The sequence below is a fragment of the Pollicipes pollicipes genome, unplaced genomic scaffold (assembly GCF_011947565.3).
Source record: "Pollicipes pollicipes isolate AB1234 unplaced genomic scaffold, Ppol_2.1 Scaffold_5724;HRSCAF=6776_pilon_pilon_pilon, whole genome shotgun sequence".
NCBI classification, from domain to species: domain Eukaryota; kingdom Metazoa; phylum Arthropoda; class Thecostraca; order Pollicipedomorpha; family Pollicipedidae; genus Pollicipes; species Pollicipes pollicipes.
Genome location: NW_023596746.1, coordinates 23,515,418 through 23,529,819, shown reverse-complemented (window position 1 = coordinate 23,529,819; position 14,402 = coordinate 23,515,418). Strand labels below are relative to the sequence as shown.

The 14,402-nt window shown below is 59.1% G+C and overlaps 2 protein-coding genes across 2 annotated transcripts; one reads left to right on the top strand and one right to left on the bottom strand.

Moving 5' to 3' along the window:
- Positions 1–5,276: 5,276 nt before the first annotated feature.
- Positions 5,277–10,807, bottom strand: LOC119102836 (uncharacterized). The gene is made up of 5 exons (XM_037226288.1): positions 10,793–10,807; positions 9,654–9,794; positions 9,086–9,225; positions 6,121–6,194; positions 5,277–5,397 (listed from the first exon to the last, which is right to left on the bottom strand). The coding sequence occupies exons 1-5, from the start codon at positions 10,797–10,799 to the stop codon at positions 5,277–5,279; spliced, it is 483 nt and encodes a 160-aa protein (XP_037082183.1). The 5' UTR covers positions 10,800–10,807.
- Positions 10,808–12,114: 1,307 nt separating this feature from the next.
- On the top strand, positions 12,115–13,830 carry LOC119102835 (histidine-rich glycoprotein-like). The gene is made up of 3 exons (XM_037226287.1): positions 12,115–12,129; positions 12,398–12,545; positions 13,361–13,830. Exons 1-3 carry the CDS (start codon positions 12,115–12,117, stop codon positions 13,828–13,830), a joined length of 633 nt encoding a protein of 210 aa, XP_037082182.1.
- The last annotated feature ends 572 nt before the right edge of the window (positions 13,831–14,402 follow it).

Genomic DNA, 14,402 nt, shown 5'->3' with positions numbered 1-14,402 from the left:
TGGTCATGATGCGGTCAATCAGAAGATCCTCTTCCGACTAAGCGGAGGTCCCTTTCGTGATCAGGAAAGAGCCTCTACGTGACGGAGGAGGGGAGATGGAAGGCTCTGGCTCCGATCGAGAGATGGCCACGGTTATCGGTAATGAAGACTTTAGGGAACTGCATGAGCGCTGCTTTGGTAATGGATCTCAGAATTCGATGTGGACTTAATGGCCTGCACATTAAGCCACAAAAGGATCGGTTTATCCATGTTTTGGGGGAGAGACAAGACACTTTGCACATGGGAAACACAACTAATTCCTCCATCGTTGATGTCCCCGTGAAGTCCACGAGGAGCCGTGGCCGAAGAGACGTGTGTGATCCGGCGTTGTCCTGTACAGCCGTCCCCGCCGCCCGGCTACCTGCCTCCCGCTCCACAGCGCGCTCCCCCAGCGGTGCCAGCGAGCCATCATAGGCAACCCGCAATACACGGGTGTCCGCCGGGCCGTTCCACTAGCTTTCGACTGGCGGCCACGCCGCAGCCCTCCCGCCTTTACAAAGCACACGGAACTTATGTCCACCCATCCTGTAAGGGCCCTCCTATTACCACTGGGCCCTCCTAGGGCCCTCCTATTCCCGCAGTGGACGGCCACGCGACACGGGACACCACCACACGGCTCGCCACAGACAGCGATCGTCCAATGAGCTTGCTTCGTCAGGTCATCCAAAGCGGCTCCGGCAAACAGGCGATCAACAATTACCCACACGCGAGGCTTGTCAGCCTGCCTCCGGAGCCGCCAAATCGCATGGAGAGCAGAATGTTGGTGGGGCCGGTGTCCCGAAGGAGCAATGGCACTGCCAATACCGTTAATAATTCAGTGAACGATCCGGCGATCAATGGCACTTCTGCTCAACCCGGCCTCCGCCGGCTCAGTCCTTCCCGGGGCTGTTCGCTTAGGTCAAGATTCAAGCGACAACTGCCGCGCCTAAATGTCGCTCGTACTGGACGACTGACCACCAAAATCATTGAGGCACGTGTCGGAAACACATGTCGGCACAACGACCTTAAACGCATTCACCAGACACGAGTGCCGTGTCTTGCGAATATGTGGCATGCTCAGTACGCCTGAACGCCAGCGATGGCACGGAAAACGGCTCCGATGCCGCGAGCGGGGCGACGATGGGTCGTCAAGAACCGTGGTAACCGACACCGGTATATGGAATCTTGCGACGCTATACAGCGCGGCTTTCTGGACCAGAGCCACGAACTAATGAGTGGGGCGGCCAAATGAGCGCCCACGGTGTACCGCAACGCTCGGCTCGCAACCTTAGACACCAATGAGTGAGGCGTCCAGGGGGGCACCGAGCGCGCACGGACCGTCTGGGATATCCTCGGAGCCACACGTCTGGGATATCCTCGGAGCTACACGTCTGGGATATCCTCGGGGCTACACGTCTGGGAGAGCCTCGGGGTTACACATCTGGGACATCCTCGGAGCTACACGTCTGGGTGCAGCCTTCTGCACTGAAGCTCGATGATCCGCGGCTGGCCCGGCTCCCGGGACCGAGCCGGACAGTTGAAAAATGGCTCCCGAATTGCTGGCCCAGGCAGTAGCTCGCTGAAGCTCCCCTCTCCCAGGTGATCCTAGATGTCAGGCGAAGTAGCTCCGAGAATGTTACAGACGTGTAGCTCCGAGAAGTTGCTTGGAGAAGATGTTTGGGATATTCTCGGAGCTGCACGTCTGGGACACCCCCGGAGCTACCTTGCCTGGCATCTAGGATGACCTCGGAGAGGGAAGCTTCTGCGAGCTACGGTCAGTGAGCTACTGCCAGGGCCACCAACTCGGGAGCCATTCTGTAATTGTCCGGCTCGGCCCCGGTGGCCGGGCCAGCTGTGGATCATCGAGATCCAGTGCAGAAGGCGGCCTCGGTACCGCGCGAGGCTTATATTGGCCGCTTATTCTCATGTCAGCACACGCGTGCTGTTAAGTTCGTCAGCATTGGTTGGTGCAAATATCTGCATACCTTTGTGGAACAGGTGCGAAAATGTGGGATGGCTGCGGCTGTGCCTCTGCCGTGTCTTGCTTAAGGACATATATTACTTTTAACATTCATTAGCATTCATGCTCATTAGATTTAACGTGCATTGCATTAAATATTTTATCTAACAATAACATTTCGCTGTCCTATAAACCAACAGTGTAGCCAAGGTCAACACGCTCCAATACCCCAGTTGTAGGCTTCAGGGAGCGGATAGGCCACGGGCAGGTGTCTGTAACACCTGCCCGTTGTCGCCACGCCTCTGAAAATACTTTATTCCCGGAACTTTGGTTAAAAGAAATAATCCTCTGTTGGTCAAATTTCTTGTTTTGAGCACAGCCCCGCCTCTGACATGCGCAGCGCTTCCCACTACATGCTTGGCAACCATTCACAAAATTCGTCAATGTGAAAGAAAACAGATGGCGACTAACACGTAAGGATTGTCGACCTCAACCTCGATCGGCCCACAAGAATCTCGACCGAACATAAAAGATGGTCTGTATCCGAGAGACTTGCGAATATAATCTGAGCATGAATGCGTTGCGAACTTTAAGGACATCTGAATTGTCTGGTAAAGCCCTTTTAAATAATACAGCTGTTTTTGAAAAAAACAAGTTGTTCCCTTACCTGTGGCTCCTCGGCAAAACTGTGGTCTACCCGGAATCAGTTAGGAAAATGTGGCACCATCTCACGGCGGCTGCATAGTGCATAATTTTAACCGCATGATGTTGTCACGCAGGAATAACATAACATGGCGTTACGACCACGGAATGCTACGCTGCCTCTGCACTTCCTGTGGGCGATCTTTCTCGAAACTATCCATCCAGTCTCGCCGTAAGTCGAAGTGTGCGGGGGACAAACCACCATCGTAAGCATAAAATGATCAGTGTCTTCCTGTATTGTGGGAAATCGCTGTATTAAAATTCGCTTATTGACGTTGTCCAGCAGGTTTCGACGAGGGACGTTAGCAAAGATTATCTGGCAATTTTCTTTATGGAAAAATGAAAGAGCAGCAACCCAGCGAATTCCAACGTCGCAAAAGCAGTTTTCTCGAAACGTGAGTGAGAGACAGTAGTCCTCATCCTTGGACCTTTGAAGCATCTCATTCCTCAGCATGACCCACGTGATTTATTTATTGCTACCGACAAGTGATCGCAATGCGTTTTCGTGGTCTGCAAAGTTTCGAAATGGTGCCAATTTTTGTGATATCACCTGACACACGAACTGCCTCTAGCTGAGACAAATTTTCTGGGATTTTTCAGCGGGTATCGTTAACACGTTATGTATCGATATATATATATATATTATATATATATATATATATATATATATATGTACATATATATGCAAACACACACACACACACATATATATACATATATATATATGTATATATATATATATATATATATATATATATCCGTCACTTTGCGAAGTTCTCGAATGTGTCCGAACAACCAAATAAGACACCATATTGCAATAATTTCAGACAAAAACAAAAACGGGATGATCTGTAGCCCGCCTGTGCACACCCACTGCCCAGCTCGACTCTTCCTGTTTATTTCAGCTGGGAACAGGTCGATTTCAATTAAAACCAGATCATTTTAAAGTAGGGGAACGAGGAAGTGCGGCTTGTATGTTTTGCGTGGGTGTGCGATCATCGCCAATGCTGCTGATCCAAATGTCACGTCCCTCCCCCGCACCGCACTCGAGTGGGACGGTGGTCCACAAGCTCGTTGCAAGGGGGCTGCAGACTCCGGTAACGAAGCAGTGACCGTGGATTCGACAGCTCGCCACAGGGTTGGGTCGCTGCCATCAGCGTACGACCCAAGGCCACACAGGAGCTAGTGACTATGCAATGACAGGCGACATCTCCTCCCCATAGCATATCCTCACAAATATGCAGTTTTGAAAATATTACGCCTGGTGCACGCCGTGCCACTAAAACACATCTGAACTGCATTGTAAGGCCCAGGGTAAATCCCGAGTCTGAATCCAAGACGTTCGCCAGGGTATTTAAAAAGAACGGTGCGAACCCCCAGACTTGAATCCCGTGAACCACATGAGATCTCTCCAACAGCGCAGGCAAGGCAAGCAAGCATGCGCCACGAGCGCGTATTTCTCCCGTAAACTAGCTCAGATTGGGGGGTTCTGTGGCGTCGGAGATTCGAGCCCCTGCTCTCCTAAAATACTGAAGTCGAACACTCCTCACACGCAGACACACACACGTGCAGAGTATAATCTCAGTCATATTGCCACAGCCACGCACGTGCGCTTGAGCGCGCTACATCCTCGTCCTGAAGACATCTTGCTGGTGGCGGGAAGCAACTCCGGCCACGCCAGCCAGCCCGGCGCGCAGACAACGGCCGCGCATCGCACCAGGCGCAGCGCAGCGGCGGCGCGCGCCACCGTGGCTGGGCGTCAGTGGAGCGCGGGCCGGGGTCCGACGGTGACCCGGAGCCAGCCGGCGAGGTCAGGCCGCAGCGGGCCCAGCTGCAGCACGTCCCCCTCGGCCGTCATGTACACGTCGACCGGCGCCTGCAAACGGAGCCGCGTCAGCCGGCCGTCTCGGCTCGGCACCCCGCTCCTGGCGCACGCCCGAACACGGACTGCACCCCGGCGGCCGGCTCTCCTGCCCGACGCCGGGGCAGGCGGGTGTGGTGCTTACTGCGGTGCGCACTGGTGAACTCGGAGACGCCACAGCTGTCAGGCACGTTCTTGTATCACTCAAAAAGCTCGTTACAGACGTGATCGCGCATTGGAAGGTAACACTTCTGGGTACAACGTTGCCAACAGATCACATAAATTGTTGCAACTAGCGCGCACGTTGAAGGCACGCAGCAGGCCGGGCACCAGTTCGCTCGCTCGCTGGCTGTGACGTCACACTGCCCAGACGTGCTCCGGTGTGTGATCTGGCGAGCATCGCGGTCTTTCCACCGCGCCCACCCCTGCACGCACGCCATCGGTCTCCCGGGAACCCCGTCTGTGCGAATGTCATGGCGCTTATGCTGTCGGCTTGAAAGGGTGCCACCCTCACCACCATGCCCAACATGATATCCCTCACCGAACACTTCAGACCCGTTCTTATATCAATACGTAGCCACCTGCACCGCCAATGCCACTGCATTGGTTGTCACACCCAGCAGCGGGCGTCGCCGATCTGGAAGCAACCACAAGCGACCACCACTGGATCTGCCGCCGCGGCGTGCACATCTGGATCTACCATCGTATCTCAGGACGATCGTCACCGAATCGACACTAGTGCCCGGTGTAAAGCGCTGCCAGGTTTGTCTTCAGCCATCTTTCGTCCCCCGAGCCGCCACGCAGGGCGGCCTGACAACACTCGCGGATGTCACTGGCAACGGAAGACCACACGGCCCTGCCGGAGGCGGGGCAGGGCGCCCGCGCGTGGCGTCATTGGAAGGGTAGACCCTCGCCGGTGCATATCCGGATACCAGGGAACGCGTGTACACACCCTTAAGAGCACGGTGGCACATTGTCAGGGCTACAAGATACCCGCCGACCACATAGAGAACAGCCATATCGGCACACATGGCTAAAGAGCCATCCCTGAGGCCACACCTATGCACGGCATTATATGAAAGTCCCAATAATCGATACAATGGCTGGCTGCATGCACAGCCGCCCCACGCCGTAAGGCACCAGCCGACAGACTTCTGTACGTGATTCGATCTTCCGGACGGCACAGCACACGTACGGAGCGCCGCAGCGTTCTACTCGAACACCGCACCATCTGCTCTCAAGGATAGCGTGCATGAACAGCCATCGAGCTGCCCCCTGAGGTGGTCTCGCTCGGCACCCTCCAGTGAACAGTCTCGACTACAGCGCTGCGACATTGGAACGGACCGGCACACCACCCCAAAACCAAAGCCAGCCGCCCGGTCAGCGACCGCCAGCTGGCGCGCCCGTCCCGGCGGCGGCCCCGGCCGGGGCGACGGCGGCGGCGGCGGCGACGGTGGCGCGGGCTCATCCGACGGTCACCTGCAGCCGGCCGCCGACCGAGCGCGCCCAGGGTTCGTGCAGCGCCGCCACCAGGTCGGCGAGCGTGGCGCGCGTGGCCGCCTCCAGCAGCCAGCTGTGCTCAGCCGCCGAGCCGGCGTCGCGGAACAGCAGGCGCAGTGACGGCCGGCCGGCGTCGGCGCCGCCCAGCAGCTCCTGCCGCACGCGGGCGCACTGTCAGGCCTCGGACGGGTGCGGAGTCGCCGCCGCACAGGTCAGGCAGACGTCACCAGGCACGGACGCACAGACGTCGCCAGACAGGTCAGGCGTGGAAAGACAGACGTCACCAGATAGGTCAGGCATGGAAGGACAGACGTCACCAGACAGGTCAGGCATGGATAGACGGACGTCACCAGACAGGTCAGGCATGAAAAGACAGGAGTCACCAGACAGGTCAGGCATGCATAGACAGACGTCACCAGACAGGTCAGGCGTGGATAGACAGACGTCACTAGGCAAGTCAGGGACTGGTGCGAAGCTTTCTGGGTTGTTTCAACATGAATAAACGCTTTTTGGGGCCGTAACATGCACCTCATTCTTCATCCCAGCTCCAGGGTTACAAAACATTTGGAACAGCGCAACCCCATAACAGCAAATGACTCATAAAAAGCCAAAAAGTAACTGACAGACTGACTACCAAGAGACCAATAAACAACCACCAGAGCGCGAATGTAAAATGTCGTGAATGGGTCAACTGAGAGATTCGTGAAGTTTCTGGGCATGGACGGGAGCGTAAAAACAAGTAAGAGACTATGCGACAAGGAATAAAATAATGGTACCGCTAGGATTGTGACAGAGAGATGATTGAAGGCAAGCAAACAAAATGCGACAAACATAACCAGGTGGACTTACATTATGCCGTACAGAACCAGCGAGATTGGACTCAGTTCAACAGAAATAAAACTCAAAGCAAAGAACGCGGACAAAAGTAACGGGGCATTAACAGACGCCCGTCAGAAGGGGAGCTGCAGCGTGTGCTGGGGAAGCCGGAAGGCCAGCCGCCGTCAATGCTGTGTGAACCGCCACCGGTAGAACGCTGCAACGCAACTCTCTGCTCCGCCCACGCCCAGCCCTCTGACGTCAGCCGGAGCTGGCTGGAGGGAGGTCAGCCGCCGGGGTTCTCCCTGGCCGGCGCGTCGGCAGCCCTGCGCTCGTCTGTTTTGTCCGACTCTGGCCGCCCCCGACCGCTCCGCTGGGAAAGCGGGCCGGGCGGCGGTATGTCCGGCTCACGCCGCCAGCGGGCCGGCCCTCTGACCATGTGCGGTGGCCTTGACGGTCGACCTCTCCGGCCACCAGGTGAACCAGGGGAAGGCGGCCGCCGGCGGCCAGCGGAGGGGAGGGGAAGGGGCGGCGGTGGGAGTCCAATCCGGCGGCCGGTGGGAGATTCGACAATGTTTAACTTTTGGTCGGTTCGGCGAGGAGGCAACAGCCGGCGTCATCTCGCGAGCAGTGCGGCAATGTTCTGGTCGCTTCTGTTGCTCAGCACGGGCTCTATGAATGCTGTCTTCATGAGGCGCAATGGCATAGCATCTAAATGGTCTGCTTATTAGACTGCGTGCGATCTGACAGACCTTGACCTGAAAGCCTGGATTGCCGGGGGGAAGCATGCGGCATGACAGATATGACAGTGGTCACGTCAACTTTCTGACGAAAGTTGATGTAGCCACGATCGATAATAAGCAATGAGCACGATTGCTACATTTCTTCGATGACCGATTCTCATTTTCCAAATAGACGACCTCTTCTAAAGTTCGGGAAAACAGCCTCCACAGTGCAACTTCCTTAAAGCCTCGCCTGACGCCGCGTGTTGACCTCCCTCAACGTCCATCAACCAGCACAGGGTCAGGGACGGGGCCTCGACCGCGCAGACGGGTACTGGGCGGCGGCCACCAGCTACAACAGCGCACCTCGGGCCGGCCCCGCCGCCGGGTCGCCTGGCGTGAGCCCGCCGAGCGGCCTCCGAGAGCCACACCGCTCTAATTGGTCCCGGCGTCAACACGCGCGCCGCGGCCAGCGCTGGACTCGCCCGCACCGTCCGGCCCGGAGTGTTTGCCCTCGCTCGGCCGCGGTATGCATACACGTGGGCCGCTGTGCCGCGCCCTCCATGGGTTTCCCAGGCGATCGCTGAAGTTTACAGGCGGTGGGGACGCAAACCCATAGATCTAAACGGAGCTGGAACAAGCTGAGGCGTTTCCATGTGACAGCGCTGCATACAACAGACCCATCAAAAATGATGAAATGTGTTTGTTTTAGCCTGAATCTTACCCCTTCCCCCCGAACAAAAGTGGTTAGGAAGGACCATCGCGGAGGGGATGTCTTTCACACGCACGGCACAAAAAAAAATGTGGACAATGGCGCACACAAGGTGGGAAGAAGTGAGACAACACGAACATACAAACGCCGCGTGTGAACTGCGCTTGGCCCAAGCGGTCAGTTAGAATGAACCTGAGTTATTCATCCACAAAGAAACCATTTTTTTTTTACCCCAACGACCATCACATTTTCCCCTTATATTTGTACCGTGAGCTTTGATAATGGCGGGTGCAGGAACATCCAACTAAGAGCAAATCTAGAACCTACGTGGACTTGGCTGAGATCTCGTAACATACTGCGGTACACACTTTGCCTGGAAATGGCTGAACATACTAACTGCAGTTACAAATGAGATTTGCACGCAGTTTCCTTTCACAGATGAGTGGTGGACTCAAAGACGAAGACAGGTAGGAGCGGGGAGTGGAGGGCACGGCATAGTTTAATGTCGGTCCACTAGCTGGATAGACAAACGACACGTGGAAAGCAGGTGGCCCCCAGTAACATGCAGGGTATCGCGAGTCTGCAAACTTCCGACAGACACAGCACTGGCTGACTCCCAGTTAGCCAACCAGGCGACGTCGATGACAGTTCACCACAAGAGGCAACGGCCTATAGAAAAACACACACCTTCTCACTTTAACAGTTCAAAGCGCCCAACAGACCACGGCAGGCCCAGGCACTCCACCACAGCCGGACCACGGCCACATCCCGCACCGGTCGCGCGCGCCACTCACCACGCCGACGATGTTGGCCACCTTCTCCCGGTCGCGCATCGGTATCTTGACCTGGCCGTTCCCGGGCACGAGCCAGCGCAGGTCGCACTCCATGAGCAGCATGTCAGAGGGCGTCACACACAGCATGACGGGCGCACGCTCTGCCGGCACGCAGGGGTGGCTGCGTCAGCGCCGACCCGCCGCTCCTCCCGGGCCGGCCACACGCGAGCGGCAGAGGCGGAGCCGGCACCGCCGACCGCTGAGACCGGAGCAGCATGATACACTGACGGATTAGTTGGACATCGAGCCCCAGGTCGAGCTTTGATGTATGGTGGAGTTGACGCCCCTGTCAGGCCGTGACGGGGTGACGCCTGATCACCTCCCCGACACCCCACCCCAGGCGTGGAAGCCTCAGCTCGCCTGAAAGCTCGACCAGGGATTCGATGTCCAATTACGACCTTCAATATGCGTCGACCGCACGAAGATAACGTGTGTTACACAAGCACTACAACGCAGCCCAAGTCCCAACCACATGTGTATCGGCGCGGACGGCAGCGGGCCCGGCCGGCCCGTCGGACGAGCCGCTCACCGTGTCCAGTCGCCACCAGGTCGACGAACAGCAGCTGGCTGAGACGGAGGTCGGCGGCACTGTCGCCCGACAGCATGTGCTCCACCTGCTGCTGCTGCACGCGCTGCCAGCGCTCCGACACGGCCGCCCTCCCGCACGCCTCTGCCGGGCCGGCCACGAGCGGCGTCAGCCACACACGCGCACGCACACACGCCGCGCGATGCACGTCCATGCATGCGTGCACGCGCAAGCGGACCCGCGCGCACACGCAGACGCGCACGCCCACATCCATCCACACATACACATCCCGCATTCCTATATACGCTCGCAGCACCATCCATAGGTGCTGGAGGGGCTGGTGTTCACACGACGCGCCGCACGAGCAGCCGGTGCGGCGCGTCGTGTGAACTGGCCGTCGGCCAGTCCACACGACGCGCCGACTGAACATGACTGGCCGTCGGCCAGTCATGCGCCACCGGACTGAGGCTGTAGTGGCGGGGGTGCCGGCCCGCGGAGGCGGAGGTGGACGCAGGGTGGGAGGGGCGTCCAGGTACCGCAAAAAGCTCCTACACATCGAATATCTATCAGTGTAGATAATAAAAATCGAAGCACTAAGCCGAGTCGATTCCTCAGCTCCCACAACAAAGAGCTACGGACCGGAAAACCCGGTTACATATACGACACCACAGTCGCGCAATACCCTACACCCAGATCGGGAATTGACACACAACATCTGCATGCAACTGAAACGCATGTCACTGGCCGCGACCACGTGAGCCATGAGGGTCGCTGATGATGGCCACGAGCCCTGTCCGATGGAATGATGTCACCGATAGAACGCTGGCGCAGGGCGGGGCATACCACTGCGGCTCAACCGAGGCCTGGCAGCAGTGCTTCACAGGACATCGGTGGGAACAGAAGACCCGATCGGACAGAACCTGCACCCTCAGCCCGAACTTGCTCACACATGGCGAGCCACAGCAACTAGATCAAGCGGCATCTCACATTTCAAGCGCAAGTTCCACGATATCTAGCGCGGGAGTGCATTAACTACCGCGGCGTTACACAATCACTGGATTCCATCCCTTCCTGAGGGGAAGAACGACACAAACAGGTAAGTGACAAGCCTCTGTCCTGAGCGGCGTGGACCGCCGTCTTACCGCGCATGTGGCGCAGCAGGAGCCGGCCGCGATCGGCGTCGCGCACCAGCAGCAGCAGCTGGGTGTTGAGCGCCGGCTCCTGCCCGGTCAGCTGCAGGCCGAGGCCGCGGCAGTGCAGCAGGGTGCCGAGCGAGGTCACCTCGGCCAGCGGCCGGCTCAGTCGCGGCCGCAGCCAGCGCTCCAGCCGCTCGCTGCAGCAGGGAGACGGGGCTGGGGTCAGACACTGGTACAGCCGCTCGCTGCAGCAAGGGAGAAGGGGCTGGGGTCAGACACTGCTACAGCCGCTCGCTGCAGCAAGGGAGAAGGGGCTGGGGTCAGACACTGGTACAGCCGCTCGCTGCAGCAAGGGAGGAGGGGCTGGGGTCAGACACTGGTACAGCCGCTCGCTGCAGCAGGGGAGACGGGGCTGGGGTCAGACACTGGTACAGCCGCTCACTGCAGCAGGGGGGACGGGGCTGGGGTCAGACACTGGTACAGCCGCTCACTGCAGCAGGGAGACGGGCCTGGGGTCAAACACTGGTACAGCCGCTCGCTGCAGCAAGGGAGAAGGGGCTGGGGTCAGACACTGGTACAGCTGCTCACTGCAGCAGGCGAGACGGGGCTGGGGTCAGACACTGGTACAGCCGCTCGCTGCAGCAGGGGAGACGGGGCTGGGGTCGGACACTGGTACAGCCGCTCACTGCAGCAAGGGAGACGGAGCTGGGGCCAGACACTGGTACAGCCGCTCGCTGCAGCAGGGGGACGGGGCTGGGGTCAGACACTGGTACAGCCGCTCACTGCAGCAGGGGGACGGGGCTGGGGTCAGACACTGGTACAGCCGCTCACTGCAGCAGGGGAGACGGACTGGGGTCAGACACTGCTACAGCCAAGACACAGAGAGGACCGTGGTCAGACAGGGGAGACCTTGGTTATGCAGACAGAGCTACCCACACAGAGGATTACGCCGAGACATGCGCAACTTAGCTATTGTGGGAGATTGGTCACGTGGAGGGGACTGTATAAGCTGTGGCCATGCAGAGAAAACTAGTCAGCGAGTAGAATTTTGGCCGGAATGGGTTGAGGCAGCGCAGCCCATACACGGTGAACCACATTACATGCTTGTAATCTATATCGAAACTATGGAAGGTTGGATTTATGGCCCAGAAATCTAGCTGCATTTCAAAAATTCAAAGATAATACAATCATCTAGAGATAAGACGACTAGAGACTGTGGCCATAAGCCATGTCTGAGTACAGCCCTGCCACACGCCACGTAATCATCTGCGGATGCGACGGATCTCCCAGCGCGGTTCGAGGGACAGAAGGGGAGGCTGGGCGGCGCCATGGTAGCGGTCCAGGTAAACAGGGGTGACAGGAGCCCTTCACTCTCCCCCGCCGAGGTCAGCGGAGGGGAAGGGGAGGAGGGGGGACCGGCGGACCCCTCGACCGGACGGCGCCGTCCCCACCGCACGGCGCCCCCGGCCAGACCCGAGGCAAACCGGCCGGGCCGTGACGGGACGGGCCGGGCCGGGCCGGCCGTCGCACACCGCAGTGATGGCGGGTGAGTGGACGGTGCGCGTGGCGCTGGTGGGCCTGCTGGCGGCGGCAGCGGCCGGCCGTCGGCAGCCGCAGCCCTACCTTGACTGGTTCACGCTGGAGAGTGCCGACCCGCAGCTGCCGTCGCAGCGGATCCAGGTGACCATGTACCCGGACCCGGAGCACGACTACGTGCGCCACCCGATCGCCGGCTCGCCGTGGTCGCCGGCCCCCATCGGCACCGGGCCGCCGCTGACGCCACAAGAGGCGCGCCAGCTGGCCGCGTGGCAGCAGCAGCAGACGCAGCAGACGCATGGCCACAACCGACACACCGGCTGGAAACAACACGGCAATGGCGAAGCGGAGCAGCCTATTGTGACCGACCAGCGGCTACCAGTCTGGAATCTGCATGAAAACGGTGAAGTAGAGCAGCCTATTGCGACGGACCAGCAGCCGCCAGTCTGGAATCTGTATGAAAACGGCGAAGCAGAGCAGCCTATTGTAACGGACCAGCAGCCGCCAGTCTGGAATCCATATTACAATGGCGAAGCGGAGCAGCCTATTGCGACGGAGCAGCGGCCGCCAGTCTGGAATCTGTATGAAAACAGCGAAGTAGGGCAGCCTATTGTGACGGACCAGCAGCAGCCAGTCTGGAATCCATACCACAATGGCGAAGCGGAGCAGCCTACTGTGACGGACCAGCAGCTGCCAGTTTGGAATCCATACCACAATGGCGAAGCGGAGCAGCCTATTGTGGCGGACCAGCAGCCGGCCGCCTGGCCCCAGCAGCTGGCCTGGAGTGGGCCGCCGGCCTGGCTCGGCCCGACGCCAGGACCGTCGCCTCCCGAGCAGAGCGTGACGCCCCAGCCAGACTGGACTCCCGACCGGCTGGTGGTAGCTGGCCAGGGACAATGGCTGCTCGGTGTACCCGCAGGAGAGCCGGCAGCGGGCGGGGCTGGCACCGACGAGGGCGAGCCAGGGCCAACCAACACCATCCCACATAAAAATACGCCCAAGAAGCACACCACATCATCCACAACCACTACCCTGCAGGATCACACAACCACCACAGAGAAACCAACTACCACGTCATCCACGACCATCCTAAAGATGTCTGCAACCACGACCGAGAAACCAACCACCACATCACCCACCATCACTACCCTGCAGGCGTACACAACCACCACCGAGAAGTCAACCACCACATCACCTATGACCACCCTAAAGGTGCCTACAACCACGACCGAGAAACCAACCACATTATCCACCACTACTACCCTGCATGCGTATACAACCACGACCAAGAAACCGACAACCACCCTAAAGACACCTACAACCACGACCGAGAAGCCAACAACCACATCATCCACGACCACCTCGAAGAAGTCTACAGCCACGACCAAGAAACCACCCACCACCACATCATCCACAAACACCTTAAAGGCGTATACAACCCCAACAAAAGAGCCAACCACGCCCAAGCCGTCTCCAACCACGGTGCAACCGTCTACAACGGCGGCTGAGGCATCAACAGCTCACACAACAACAGCAGGCACACCCGTCACCTTGCCGGTGACCACCACCGAAGCAGCCCTGCAAGTCAGCCAACCATCGAACTCCACCTCCTCCCCGCCGTCACGCCTCTACGAGAACGGCACCGCACCAGCCGACACCGCGCAGCCGTCCCACACATCAGGTCCGGGCGAGGCGCCGGCCCCTGCTGGCGCCGGGGGCGGCCGACCGGAGCGGCCAGCCCGTGTGAAGCGGCCCAAGTCGCTGCTGGCGCGGCTGGTGGAGCCGCTGCTGAGCTGGCCCCGCCGCCGGCATCCTTCGCTGCTGCACCGGCTCGCCGGCCACCTGACGCTGCGGCGCCGGCGGGCGGTGGCTCGGCGCCAGACAACCGCCGCACCAGGTACTGATCGCCGCGGCGGCTGCCAGCGGCCGCGCGACGCGCCGCCCATACGCACGGGGACAGGACGCCCACCCGGGCAGTGATACGGCCGGGGATGGGACGCCCACACGGACACCGGGGACGGCCAGGGATGGGACGCCCACACGGGCACCGGGGACGGCCGGGGATGGGATGTTCACACGG